This window comes from Gadus morhua, chromosome 17, assembly GCF_902167405.1.
Source record: "Gadus morhua chromosome 17, gadMor3.0, whole genome shotgun sequence".
NCBI classification, from domain to species: Eukaryota; Metazoa; Chordata; class Actinopteri; order Gadiformes; family Gadidae; genus Gadus; species Gadus morhua.
Genome location: NC_044064.1, coordinates 12,416,139 through 12,430,257, shown reverse-complemented (window position 1 = coordinate 12,430,257; position 14,119 = coordinate 12,416,139). Strand labels below are relative to the sequence as shown.

Here is a 14,119-nt window from a genome sequence, read left to right as displayed (position 1 = left end):
TTGTTTGTTTTCAAACTGTCGGTTCGGTTGGTTTGTGTCTGGTAGTGTGCTCAGCGGTGAGTCAGAAATGATTCCCCCGTGAATAATACTGGGAATAAAATATAACAAAACATTTCCAGGTAATTTCTTCATGATGAGGAGTTTGCTCTTCGGGATTTCTTCCCGAAAGACTACATTTGAAGACGAGGGTTTTGAGTGACTGTTAATTATCCCGCGGGACATTAAGAGTTCTGTGGAAGGGAAGGTCTAGACTAACAAGGCCAGGGGTGTGCCTAGACTGTAAACGCGTGTGTATTTATACTCTCTCTGCTCTGAGACGAAGCCAACTGGGGCTCTAGTGGAAGCCCTTGGTTGATTGCCTATTCATTTATCTGTAATTGGCCCCTGCCACCTAACAGTCGTGTTACCAAGGTGTTTCCCTTGTCGGTACTTATAATTCCAAGACTCTCAACAGAGAGCCTTTTAGGAAATGGTTTGTGCAAATTGCCAACGTGTGAATTGTATTATTTAGGCTCCAGTAGCCCTGTTGTTTTTGTAACTGCATCGCACTGCTTTAACTGTGACATCAAATGTCTGATCACAGGGTTTATCTGTATAGGCTGTGCACTGAGCAATGATTATACCCTCTTGGATGTGCGGTGTCGTGTACCGGTCTCTATTAGAAGGTGTGCGTGGGTGACACCCCCCCCCCCCCCCCCAGTGTCTCCAACAGGGATAAATAAAGTCGATCTAATCGGTATTGTCACATACATTTCAGTGCCTTCTTCACAAATCTGTCACGTCTGTTTCGACAGGACTCAATACCGTTTTTCTTGATTAATTGTCCGTGTTTTTTTTACCTTGTTGTAAATTATAACACTTCCCTTCATTTTTTATCGATCAAGTGGTTCTCAAACAACTAACCGTTCCCCCTTTAAAAAACTCAAACGAAAAGTTTGAAACAAATATGTGGACAGACCTTGATCTCACGGGGACACGGTGGATTGCTCCTTCCTCCACTTCCTCTTCCAACATATGAACAGAGAGTGAATGTTATTCTTTTTTCAACAGAATTCCAACTTCCACAGCTGTCGGCCCTTTGAATCTCTCTATCCCTTCGAGGCTCCGCAATCACTTTCTTTCCGTTCCTCTTCTCACCTCTCTTCGATTTTCCCTCCCCCGGCAAGGTTCGGTTCTATGACGAATTGTCCCCTGACTTCACCTCTCTCAAATACTGGCTGTCAATCCATCAATGCCCGCCTCTCCCTCTCTCTCCATCTTCTGGTTCACTGTCTCTCTCTCGCTGTTTATTCATTCTCTCTCTCTCTCTCTCTCTCTCTCTCTCGTTGTTTGACAGGTGGGCATTGGACCAAGTTAATAACAGACGAAAGGAGGTTTGTTGAAGTCAAAGAGAGAGATCACAGCGACATCAGCTTACCGTTCATTTCGTCTGTTCACCTTCTCTATTTTCATTTTGCTTATCTTCTCCTTTCCTGTGATACTTTATGCGTTCCCACCCACATCCTGTTTGCTCTTCATCTATCTACCGTTCCTCCTGTCCCTCTCTCTCCCCCTGTCTGTTCAGTACTGTTCATGTACTTTTTTTTAAATAGATGGTATTTTATTTTGAATGGAAAAGAGATCAATAAAGCCATGATCTAGTATTTCTCTGTAGTTTGACAGTGTTTCCTGCCTGTCATGTAGTCTGCGTACCCTCACAACCAAATCAGAAATATATAATTATTTCCGTTGTACTAATATTATGCTGTTATCTTTCAGCCTCATTATTATTCACAGCCTTGTACTTCTATCTTGACACAGATCAGTCACCCCCATGACAGCAACTTTGCGCAAAGAATCGGATGACGCCGATGAAAACCGCTACGCTTCATGGGATACAGCGCAGACATACTTCACAATATGGGTATTCAGCAGCGTGCCTCAGGGGAAACATGAGTCGTACGCTCGTACAAAGTTCGGACGCGCCCCACAAAATGGAGGTGCATCAAGCAGTGGGTGATGTGAAGGGCTCCAGTGAGCCAGACGGAATGCAGCACAGGCCTCCATTACAGCCTCACTGAACGCAAGCAGAGAGAAGAGGGAAACCACCACGGGCCCCCAGAGATGAGAAGGCATACGTTAGTGGGGCGCTACACCGCTCAGGGTCAAGTGGATTCGCTTAGAGGAGCTATATATATATTTATTTATTTTCCAAGATCCAAAGAGCTTTTCATCGTCCCCAGTGTGGACTTCAAACACCGCCCAATATCCACAGCAGCACCCACTCAGCAAAGAGTTCTGCTCTTCCCGACGTTGGCCTGTTCACGGAACAGACGAGATGGGAGGAAAAGGAACCCTTTTCACCTTTCCTGAAACAGGTGAGTGCAATTAGCCGTTACAAGACGTTTTGAAAATCTGCCTCTTCAAACATCACAAGTGGGGGTGTAGGCCTAGATGTCTGACAGATAGCTGAGCAACGTTTGCTACAGTCGACTGGGTAGGCTGATCTATCCAGCATACATCTAGTTGGAAACGCCCACTTTTGTCGGAAGAAGGCGGATATTCAAAAGGTTTGGAACGGCTGATCACTCACACCGGGTGATATGTCAGCTTTAACGGAATGATCACGCTTGAACTGGACTAGATTGATGGATTGTTGGCTGTTTACCATGATGACGGTCTCCCATCTCATTGGTCAGAAGTGGTCATTACTTTAACCTAGAACAGTTGACAACCTGGATACATCTCCCCAAGCGCTATGGATTTAAGACATCGCATTGGTGTAAAAAATTACAAAGCATTTATACAACCACCATAGTCGACTCTCGTTGGCACTTAACAATTAAAATTACTGCCACAGCAGGGGGCCAAACTATATCAGCAGCACAACCCATTGCTACAAGAAAAATCTAATGAAACCAGAAATGCCGAGATACTTTACACTGGGCACACTGCCAACAATATTTCCATCAGAAGGCTAAACAGGACTCCATATGCAAGCCAGTCAACAATGAGTCACATTGTTGGCAGAAAATGTTCCAAGATAGCAACACATGTTGCTATGAAATTTGGGAACTCGCTAACCCTAACCCTAACTCCCCCTGGGTATTAATACATCCATCTTTGCAGGTGATTTATAATTAGAGGACTAGAGGAACCCAAAGAGACCTAGCAGCAAAATCGTTATGGACACTATAAATTCTTGAGGGAAACCATAACTCACTTTGAAAGTACAGCCAAGGGGTGGACAAAATGAAGCAAAGTGTTGATGGCAAAGAGTTCTATAGCTGCAGCTGACTTCAAGAGATAGAACATTCATACCATCAATTGAAAAGGCTGTCAGTAAAGACACCAATTTAAAGATTAAGTAGAACCAACTCCCTGAATTAAAAGGTAGCAATAAGGGTGTCAGAAAAGACAGGTCTGGAAAACAAAACCATTGAGGTACATTTTATTTGTATTAAGTTAACCATGAAGGAATTCCGTTCCGTTGACACCGTTGCATCTTGGGGAGGAAGACCATAGCTCTTGTACTCAATGCTACCAATAGTAAGACATCATGGATCTCCCTTTAGACCTTGGCCATAACACATCTGCTGCTTTAGACTCTTTCTGAGCTTCCATACTGGGTGTCAGAAAGCTCTTATCAGAGGCACTGGGGAAGGACTGGACCCGCTGGTCCTCTGCATGATCATATCTGCGGTAGTGGTTCACCTGCCAGTCGTCTCTGCCACGCTCCACACTTTTGGTGAAGTCAGGGTACGTTCCTCGCGCGTACTGGCCCGTGAGGAACAGCAAGTCATAAGGGAACGGCTGCTCGGAAGAGCCCATGGGCACGGTGGCTTTTGGTTGAGGTGGCCTGGTGTTGACCATTGCATCCTGAGCATCTTTTGCACCCTTTTCCTGGGTCTCTGACTCGTAGGCACCATCCTCCATCGTGCTCTCGATGCGGAGCAGTTCTCCTGGGATGAACTGCGAACCAGGTGAAGGTTTGGGATGGCTCATGTGACTGGTGGATGGCCCAGTGTCTTCCCCAGAGAGGACACTGGGAGAGATAACCGAGAGGATGTCTAGAGGCAAAAACAAAAACATTGAATAAAAATAATTAGAATGATAATGAAACATAACAGCCTGTAGCTTGCCCATCAACCGTATGGACTAGACTCGTTTCTCCAGACAGGATCATAGCGAGGGATTGAGCCTCCACCACAGGTTTATGAGAGGGATAATTTACCCCCCTGCGTTAATCATCCAGGACACAGGTCCAAGATAGGCAAAAAAGGGGGCGGTAAGAAAGTGCTCATGAACACAATACAATTTGACACCGATAGTTAAGTCATTCCAGGTACCTTGAGGAGATGTGGGTGTGAAATGCTGGCTCTCCACAGCAGCAGGGTCCTGGCCTCCAGGTCCAGACTCATAGCTAGTGTCCTGGCCTCCATGTCCAGACTCATAGCTAGTGTCCTGGCCTCCATGTCCAGACTCATAGCTAGTGTCCTGGCCTCCATGTCCAGACTCATAGCTAGTGTCCTGGCCTCCATGTCCAGACTCATAGCTAGTGTCCTGGCCTCCATGTCCAGACTCATAGCTAGTGTCCTGGCCTCCATGTCCAGACTCATAGCTAGTGTCCTGGCCTCCATGTCCAGACTCATATCCAGGGTCCATCTGCAATTCAGGCTCATAGAAACCTGGAGCTTCAAAAGTTCCGTCTTCAGTGAAACTAGCTTCATACATGGGATTCCATCCTGGAGCTTCAGAAGGTCCAACTTCAGTGTAACCATCGTCATACATTGGATCCAAACCTGAGCGTAGAAGACCAGCCTTTGGTAAGAATGGAAAACACCTTTCTGAATAAAAAACATTTGATAAAAACATACCCGATGATAGAGGATTGCATTGTATATCCAGAAGGAGCACCGCTAGGAGAAAGACACTAAAACAGAGAGCAAACGTTTCAAACAACTTAAACATCACTAATGAACTAGCACAGCTACACCTGCTACACCTGCTTCACTGCTTCACTTACCCCATGACCAGCCTTGACTCCATTTCTCCAAATAGACATAACACAATAGAATTGGAGCTTGGTAGAGGGTTTATATAGTTGCCAGCTGACCAACTAACCCTTAATGAGGTGATGATCCACAGCTGAATGATTGTGTCACAGGTGGAGATTGGAATGCAGCCTCTGGCTATGTGAGAAGCTAAGGAAGCAGCTTCAAGTCGAGAATATATTGGTGTATCATGCTCAGGAAATTAGGCTATTGATGTATTTTGAGTTGTACTCCTTATGAATTTGTCTGTGTGTGATTAGGTGGTTAACGGAGTCAGAAAGTGATTGATGTGTTTGTGTGTGAGAGACAATCTGTAAAAAATATGTGACAATTGTTTTTCCCAAATCATTTTCATAAGCAGGGTGCACGCAGTGCAAGTTTGTGTCATTTCAAAATCGTTTAACGATATTTATATTTTTACAATCTTTCCTATATGGCCGCACATTTCATGAAACAGTTTTGTTTGGAAATATGCCTGAGCTCAAATATAAGCCCCTTTGTATCAAAACACCCATCTTTGCCAAGGATTTTGTTATTAGAAACTAAGCTGAGAAACTAAGTTGATGCACCAATGTGTAGAGGAACCCACCCAAATTGTTATGGACACTTGCTAAAGTCTTCAGGGAAACCATAAAGACTAAATGTCATTCTAAATGCTGCCAGGGTGGGCAAAGGGAATGCCAAGGGGTCATGGCATCTGGAGAGTTTACCTCATTTGATTATTCTGTGGCACGACTCTGAAACTTGTAAATGTTAAACGTGGTTTATTCAGACACTCAAGGGAAACAAGTGTGCCCTCAAAGCGTCTTGTGACCAGTATTATTGGAAATGTGCAGAAAGGGAAATAATCCAAGCCTACAGATTATATTTGACCCTGGTAAACCTTCAGCCTGTCTTGGGCAGAAAGGCCATGCTTGTAGGGTCTGACATAACTCGAACCAATGTAACTATATGGTGTTGACCACTCGTAGAAGAAGCAATTCAGGACTGGTGGTAGTACTGCAGATGTGTGGTCCAATGAGCTACTGTTGTCAGCTTGAAACGTGTCTAAAGTATAGAATTATTTAACATCACAAGTTCTAGAGCCACCATCACAAAATTGAACAGTAGTACCCTAATTTCAAAAGGTTTGTTGGTACAGACTCATTGAATAAATAAATGTAGCAAGGAGGACGTCACAGAAAATAAAGTTCTGCACAAAAGCACACAAAGAACCCTAAAAAAAAAACATTAAGGTCAAACTTTTATTTGTATAACCCATGAAGGAATACAGACTCCCTCAAAACTGGTCGTGTTGGGGTGGAAGGCTGCTGTTGCTCTTGCACTCATGCCAATAGTAAGACTTCAGGATCTCCCTTTAGACCTGGGGCCGTATTCACAAAGCTTTTATGTTACTGCTAGGAGTGCACCTAACTAATAGCTAGAGACCTGGCCTCCAGGTCCAGACCCATAGCCAGGGTCCATCTGCCCTTCAGGTTGGTAGAAACCTGGAGTTTCAGAAGGTCCATCTCAGTGAAACCAGCCTCATACATGGGATCCAAACAAAAGACTAGAAGATCAACCTTTGATAAGAACTTAAACACGTGCACAAAACATTTTTTTTTTATAAACATACCTTGTGAAAGAGAGGCGCATTGTTTATCCAGAAAAAGTGATCTAGGGGAGCGGCTTCAGATCGAGGATACGTCAGTGTATCTTGCTCCAGATATTGTATGAATGTATGGCAATGTATTTTTAGTTATACTTTGTATGACTGTTTTTAAATGTGTTAGAAAGTGTGTGTCTGAGTGAGTGAGAGACAGATAGAGATCATAAATAGAAATGGCGTAAATGTCTGACAGATAGCTGAGCAACGTTTGCTACAGTCCACTGGGTAGGCTGATCTATCCAGCACACATCTAGGTGGAAACGCCCACTTGTGTCAGAAGAAGGCGGATATTCAAAAGGCTTGGAGCTGCTGATCACTCACACCCGGTGATGTCAGCTTTAACGGAATGATCACGCTTGAACTGGACTAGATTGATGTATTGTTGGCTGTTTACCATGACAGTCTCCCATCTCATCGGTCAGAAGTGGCCATTACTTTAACCCAGAACGGGTGACCACCTGGAAACTACCCAAGCAAATGGATTTAAGACATCCCATTGGTGTAAAAAAATAAACAAAGCATTTATGCAACCGTCAGTTGATTCTCGGTGGCACTTAACAAATAAAAGATTGAAAATTCAAAATTACTGCCACAGCAGGGGGCCAAACTATTTCAGCAGCACAAAACCCATTGCTAAAAGAAAAATGGAATGAAACCAGAAATGTCAAGATAGTTGACACTGGGCACACTGCCAACAATATTTCCGTCAGAAGGCTAAACAGGAATCCATATGCAAGCCAGTCAACAATGAGTCACATATTGTTGGCAGAAAATGTTCCTAGATAGCCACACACGTTGCTATGACATTTGAAAACTCACCCCTTGGTATTGAAACATATCTTCGCAGGTGGTTAATAATTAGAGGAACCCAAAGAGACCTAGCAGCAAAATCGTTATGGACACTATAAAGTCTTCAGGGAAACCATAACAACTCACTTTGAAAGTACAGCCAAGGGGTGGACCAATTGAAGCAAAGTGTTGATGGCAAAGAGTTCTAGAGCTGCAAATGACGTCGAGATAGAACATTCATACCATCAATTGAAAAGGCTGTCAGTACAGACTCCAATTTAAAGATTAAGTAGAAGCAACTCCCTGAACTAAAAGGTAGCAATGAGGGTGTCAGAAAAGACAGGTCTGGAAAACAAAACCATTGAGGTAAATTTTATTTGAATTAAGCCCAAAGGAATTTTTTTCCCGTGACACTGTTGCATCTTGGGGAGGAACATCATAGCTCTTATACTCAATGCTACCAATAGTAAGACATCATGGATCTCCCTTCAGACCTTGGCCATAACACATCTGCTGCTTTAGACTCTTTCTGAGCTTCCATACTGGGCGTCAGAAAGCTCTTATCAGAGGGACTGGGGAAGGACTGAACCCGCTGGTCCCCTGCATGATCATCATATCTGCTGTAGTGGTTCACCTGCCAGTCGTCTCTGCCACGCTCTACACTTTTGGTGAAGTCAGGGTACGTTCCTCGCGCGTACTGGCCCGTGAGGAACAGCAAGTCATAAGGGAACGGATGCTCGGATGAGCCCATGGGCACGGTGGCTTTTGGTTGAGGTGGCCTGGTGTTGACCATTGCATCCTGAGCATCTTTTGCACCCTTTTCCTGGGTCTCTGACTCGTAGGCACCATCGTCCATCGTGCTCTCGATGCGGAGCAGTTCTCCTGGGATGAACTGTGAACCAGGTGAAGGTTTGGGATGGCTCATGTGACTGGTGGATGGCCCAGTGTCTTCCCCAGAGAGGACACGGAGAGGGATAACAGAGAGGATGTCTAGATGCAAAAACAAAAACATTAAATAAAATAATTAGAATGATATTGAAACATAACAGCCTGTAGCTTGACCATCAACCGTACGGACCCGACTTGTTTCTCCCGACAGGATCCATAGCGAGGGATTGAGCCTCCACCACAGGTTTATGAGAGGGATAATTTACCCCCCTGCGTTAATCATCAAGAACACAGGTCCAAGATAGGCAATAAAAGGGGGGTAAGAAAGTGCTCATGAACACAATATGACACCGATAGTCAAGTCATTCCAGGTACCTTGAGGAGATGTGGGTGTGAAATGCTGGCTCTCCACAGCAGCAGGGTCCTGGCCTCCATGTCCAGGCTCATAGCTAGTGTCCTGGCCTCCAGGTCCAGACTCATAGCTAGTGTCCTGGCCTCCATGTCCAGACTCATAGCTAGTGTCCTGGCCTCCATGTCCAGACTCATAGCTAGTGTCCTGGCCTCCATGTCCAGACTCATAGCTAGTGTCCATCTGCAATTCAGGCTCATAGAAAGCTGGAGCTTCAAAAGGTCCGTCTTCAGTGAAACTAGCTTCATACTTGGGATTCCATCCTGGAGCTTCAGAAGGTCCGTCTTCAGGGAAACTAGCTTCATACTTGGGATTCCATCCTGGAGCTTCAGAAGGTCCAACTTCAGTGTAACCATCGTCATACATTGGATCCAAACCTGAGTGTAGAAGACCAGCCTTTGGTAAGAATGGAAAACACCTTTCTGAATAAAACAAACATTTGATAAAAACATACCCCATGATAGAGGATTGCATTGTATATCCAGAAGGAGCACCGCTAGGAGAAAGACACTAAAACAGAGAGCAAACATTTAAACAAGAACTAAAATATCACGAATGAACCAGCACACCAGCTACAACTGCCTCACTTACCCCATGACCAGCCTTGACTCCATTTCTCCAAATAGACATAACCCAATAGAATTTGAGCTTGGTAGAGGGTTTATATAGTTGCCAGCTGACAAACTACCCCTTAATGAGGTGATGATCCACAGCTGAATGATTGTGTCACAGGTGGAGATTGGAATGCAGCCTCTGGCTATGTGAGAAGCTAAGGAAGCAGCTTCAAATCGAGGATACCTTGGTGTATCATGCTCAGGAAATTAGGCTATTGATGTATTTTGAGTTGTACTCCTTATGAATTTGTCTGTGTGTGATTAGGTGGTTAACAGAGTCAGAAAGTGATTGATGTGTTTGTGTGTGAGAGACAATCTGTAAGAAATGTGACAATTGTTTTTCCAAAATCGTTTTCATAAGCAGGCTGCACCGATGCGAGTTTGTGTTGTGTCAAAATCGTCAAAAAATCGTTTACCTCATTTGATTATTCTGTGGCACGACTCTGAAACTGGTAAATGTTAAACGTGGTTTATTCAGACACTCAAGGGAACAAGTGTGCCCTCAAAGCGTCTTGCGACCAGTATTATTGGAAATGGGCAGGAAGGTAAATAAGCCAAGCCTACAAATTATATTTGACCCTGGTAAACCTTCAGCCTGTCTTGGGCAAAAAGGCTGTGGTTGTAGGGTCTGACATAACTCAAACCAATGTAACTATATGGTGTTGACCACTCATAGAAGAATTAATTCAGGACTGGTGGTAGTACTGCAGATGTGTGGTCCAATGAGCTACTGTTGTCAGCTTGAAACGTGTCCAAAGCATAGAATTATTTAACATCACAAGTTCTAGAGCCACCATCACAAAATTGAACAGTAATACCCTCATTTCAAAAGGTTTGTTAGTACAGACTCATTGAATAAATAAATGTAGCAAGGAGGACGTCACAGAAAATAGAGTTCTGCACAAAGGCACACAAAGAACCCTAAAAAAAAAACATTAAGGTCAAACTTTTATTTGTATAACCCATGAAGGAATACAGACTCCCTCAAAACTGTTTCGTGTTGGGGTGGAAGGCTGCTGTTGCTCTTGTACTCATGCTTACCAATAGTAAGACATCAGGATCTCCCTTTAGACCTTGGGCCGTATTCACAAAGCTTTTATGTTACTGCTAGGAGTGCTCCTAACTAATAGCTAGAGTCATGGCCTCCAGGTCCAGACCCATAGCCAGGGTCCATCTGCCCTTCAGGTTGGTAGAAACCTGGAGCTTCAGAAGCTCCATCTCAGTGAAACCAGCCTCATACATGGGATCCAAACCAAAGACTAGAATATCAACCTTTGATAAGAACTTAAACACGTGCACAAAACTTTTTTTTTTTATAAACATACCTTGTGAAAGAGAAGCGCATTGTTTATCCAGAAAAAGTGAGCTAGGGGAGCGGCTTCAGATCGAGGATACGTCAGTGTATCTTGCTCCAGATATTGTATGAATGTATGGCAATGTATTTTGAGTTATACTTTGTATGACTGTCTGTTTTTTCAGGTTTTTAAATGTGTTAGAAAGTGTGTGTGTCTGAGTGAGTGAGAGACGGATAGAGATCATAAATAGGAATGGCGTAAATGTCTGACAGATAGCTGAGCAACGTTTGCTACAGTCCACTGGGTAGGCTCAGGCTGATCTATCCAGCACACATCTAGGTGGAAACGCCCACTTGTGTCAGAAGAAGGGGGATATTCAAAAGGCTTGGAGCGGCTGATCACTCACACCCGGTGTTATGTCAGCTTTAACGGAATGATCACGCTTGAACTGGACTAGATTGATGGATTGTTGGCCGTTTACCATGATGACGGTCTCCCATCTTGTTGGTCAGAAGTGGCAATTACTTTAACCCAGAACAACCTGGACACATCTACCCGGGCACTATGGATTTAAGATATCCCATTGGGGTAAAAAAATACAAAGCATTTATACAACCACCATAGTCAACTCTCGGTGGCACTTAACCATTAAAAGATTGAAAATTCAAAATTACTGCCACAGCAGGGGGCCAAACTTTTTCAGCGGCACAAAACCCATTGCTACAAGAATAATGGAATGAAACCAGAAATGTCGAGATAGTTAGAGGGATACTTCACCCATTTAGAACCGGCGTTCTATCATTATAAAATCGCTATTGTAATATAAATAAATATATAAAATATCAGTCTAAACCAGTCTCCCCTTGGCCCATTTTTTCTCATCAAATTTTCTCCCGAAATGACGTCAAATGACGCGTTTGACGTCATTTCGGGAGAAACCTCTTGTCCCGCTAGAAGGGCCGAGGACTACAACACACTTTAGGTGGCAAATTTTTCCACCAATAAGGGATGAGAGGGGGTGGGAGCTCGCGTACTGAGGGGGAATGAGGGGGACGGGAGACCGACAGGTGGGCGGGGCAGCGAGCTCAATGCACTGTGGTAGTTGGAGTTTTTCTTACTTTGAGCCAGAGAGACCATGAAAACACTTGCCTTTTTTCAGGCTAGGATGAACCGATTTCAATTTTTTTTTCATTTATAATACATTAAATTATGTAATTCATAAGACCTTAATATTCCCACCGGTGAAGTATCTCAACACTGGGCACACTGCCAACAATTTCTCCGTCAGAAGGCTAAACAGGACTCCATATGCAAGCCAGTCAACAATGAGTCACATATTGTTGGCAGAAAATGTTCCTAGATAGCCACACACGTTGCTATGACATTTGGGAACTCACCCCTTGGTATTAAATCATCCATCTTTGCAGGTGGTTTAATGTGATAGAGGAACCCAAAGAGACCTAGCAGCAAAATCGTTATGGACACTATAAAGTCTTCAGGGAAACCATAACAACTCACTTTGAAAGTACAACCAAGGTGTGGACAAATTGAAGCAAAGTGTTGATGGCAAAGAGTTCCATAGATGCAAATGATGTCGAGGTAGAACATTCATACCATCAATTGAAAAGGCCGTCAGTACAGACTCCAATTTAAAGATTAAGTAGAAGCAACTCCCTGAACTAAAAGGTAGCAATGAGGGTGTCAGAAAAGACAGGTCTGGAAAACAAAACCATTGAGGTAAATTTTATTTGAATTAAGCACAAAGGAATTCTGTTCCGTTGACACTGTTGCATCTTGGGGAGGAACATCATAGCTCTTATACTCAATGCTACCAATAGTAAGACATCATGGATCTCCCTTCAGACCTTGGCCATAACACATCTGCTGCTTTAGACTCTTTCTGAGCTTCCATACTGGGCGTCAGAAAGCTCTTATCAGAGGCACTGGGGAAGGACTGGACCCGCTGGTCCCCTGCATGATCATCATATCTGCGGTAGTGGTTCACCTGCCAGTCGTCTCTGCCACGCTCTACACTTTTGGTGAAGTCAGGGTACGTTCCTCGCGCGTACTGGCCCGTGAGGAACAGCAAGTCATAAGGGAACGGATGCTCGGAAGAGCCCATGGTGGCTTTTGGTTGAGGTGGCCTGGTGTTGACCATTGCATCCTGAGCATCTTTTGCACCCTTTTCCTGGGTCTCTGACTCGTAGGCACCATCGTCCATCGTGCTCTCGATGCGGAGCAGTTCTCCTGGGATGAACTGTGAACCAGGTGAAGGTTTGGGATGGCTCATGCGACTGGTGGATGTCCCAGTGTTTTCCCCAGAGAGGACACTGGGAGGGATAACCGAGAGGATGTCTAGAGGCAAAAACAAAAACATTGAATAAAAATAATTAGAATGATAATGAAACATAACAGCCTGTAGCTTGGCCATCAACCGTATGGACTAGACTCGTTTCTCCCGACAGGATCCATAGCGAGGGATTGAGCCTCCACCACAGGTTTATGAGAGGGATAATTTACCCCCCTGCGTTAATCATCAAGGACACAGGTCCAAGATAGGCAATAAAGGGGGCGGTAAGAAAGTGCTCATGAACACAATACAATTTGACACCGATAGTTAAGTCATTCCAGGTACCTTGAGGAGATGTGGGTGTGAAATGCTGGCTCGCCACAGCAGCAGGGTCCTGGCCTCCATGTCCAGACTCATAGCTAGTGTCCTGGCCTCCATGTCCAGACTCATAGCTAGTGTCCTGGCCTCCATGTCCAGACTCATAGCTAGTGTCCTGGCCTCCATGTCCAGACTCATAGCTAGTGTCCTGGCCTCCATGTCCAGACTCATAGCTAGTGTCCTGGCCTCCATGTCCAGACTCATATCCAGGGTCCATCTGCAATTCAGGCTCATAGAAACCTGGAGCTTCAAAAGTTCCGTCTTCAGTGAAACTAGCTTCATACATGGGATTCCATCCTGGAGCTTCAGAAGGTCCAACTTCAGTGTAACCATCGTCATACATTGGATCCAAACCTGAGTGTAGAAGACCAGCCTTTGGTAAGAATGGAAAACACCTTTCTGAATAAAACAAACATTTGATAAAAACATACCCCATGATAGAGGATTGCATTGTATATCCAGAAGGAGCACCGCTAGGAGAAAGACACTAAAACAGAGAGCAAACATTTCAAACAACTTAAACATCACTAATGAACTAGCACACAAGCTACAACTGCTACACCTGCTTCACTTACCCCATGACCAGCCTTGACTCCATTTCTCCAAATAGACATAACCCAATAGAATTGGAGCTTGATAGAGGGTTTATATAGTTGCCAGCTGACCAACTACCCCTTAATGAGGTGATGATCCACAGCTGAATGATTGTGTCACAGGTGGAGATTGGAATGCAGCCTCTGGCTATGTGAGAAGCTAAGGAAGCAGCTTCAAATCG

The 14,119-nt window shown here is 44.3% G+C and overlaps 3 protein-coding genes and 1 non-coding gene across 6 annotated transcripts; all 4 read right to left on the bottom strand.

Moving 5' to 3' along the window:
* Positions 1 to 3,401: 3,401 nt before the first annotated feature.
* Positions 3,402 to 5,043, bottom strand: LOC115530033 (uncharacterized). 2 transcript variants are annotated; one of them, XM_030339209.1, is made up of 4 exons: positions 5,006 to 5,043; positions 4,857 to 4,912; positions 4,329 to 4,781; positions 3,402 to 4,049 (listed from the first exon to the last, which is right to left on the bottom strand). In XM_030339209.1, the coding sequence occupies exons 1-4, from the start codon at positions 5,026 to 5,028 to the stop codon at positions 3,520 to 3,522; spliced, it is 1,062 nt and encodes a 353-aa protein (XP_030195069.1). In that variant the 5' UTR covers positions 5,029 to 5,043; the 3' UTR covers positions 3,402 to 3,519. The 2 variants fall into 2 exon arrangements, with proteins under 2 accessions (XP_030195069.1, XP_030195070.1); XM_030339210.1 differs by lacking the exons at positions 4,857 to 4,912; positions 5,006 to 5,043 and having other exon boundaries at positions 4,329 to 4,382; positions 4,416 to 4,737.
* Positions 5,044 to 7,816: 2,773 nt separating this feature from the next.
* Positions 7,817 to 9,413, bottom strand: LOC115530034 (uncharacterized). Of its 2 annotated transcripts, XM_030339212.1 has the most exons (5): positions 9,359 to 9,413; positions 9,222 to 9,277; positions 8,948 to 9,144; positions 8,734 to 8,914; positions 7,817 to 8,460 (listed from the first exon to the last, which is right to left on the bottom strand). In XM_030339212.1, the coding sequence occupies exons 1-5, from the start codon at positions 9,379 to 9,381 to the stop codon at positions 7,928 to 7,930; spliced, it is 990 nt and encodes a 329-aa protein (XP_030195072.1). In that variant the 5' UTR covers positions 9,382 to 9,413; the 3' UTR covers positions 7,817 to 7,927. The 2 variants fall into 2 exon arrangements, with proteins under 2 accessions (XP_030195072.1, XP_030195071.1); XM_030339211.1 differs by having other exon boundaries at positions 8,734 to 9,144.
* On the bottom strand, positions 8,552 to 8,681 carry LOC115530062 (small nucleolar RNA SNORA26). Its single transcript, XR_003973703.1, has one exon. It is a non-coding gene; the product is annotated as a small nucleolar RNA SNORA26 (small nucleolar RNA).
* Positions 9,414 to 12,391: 2,978 nt separating the features above from the next.
* LOC115530032 (uncharacterized) lies at positions 12,392 to 13,974 on the bottom strand. The gene is made up of 4 exons (XM_030339208.1): positions 13,920 to 13,974; positions 13,776 to 13,831; positions 13,312 to 13,698; positions 12,392 to 13,031 (listed from the first exon to the last, which is right to left on the bottom strand). Exons 1-4 carry the CDS (start codon positions 13,940 to 13,942, stop codon positions 12,505 to 12,507), a joined length of 993 nt encoding a protein of 330 aa, XP_030195068.1. The 5' UTR covers positions 13,943 to 13,974; the 3' UTR covers positions 12,392 to 12,504.
* Between the last annotated feature and the right edge of the window lie 145 nt (positions 13,975 to 14,119).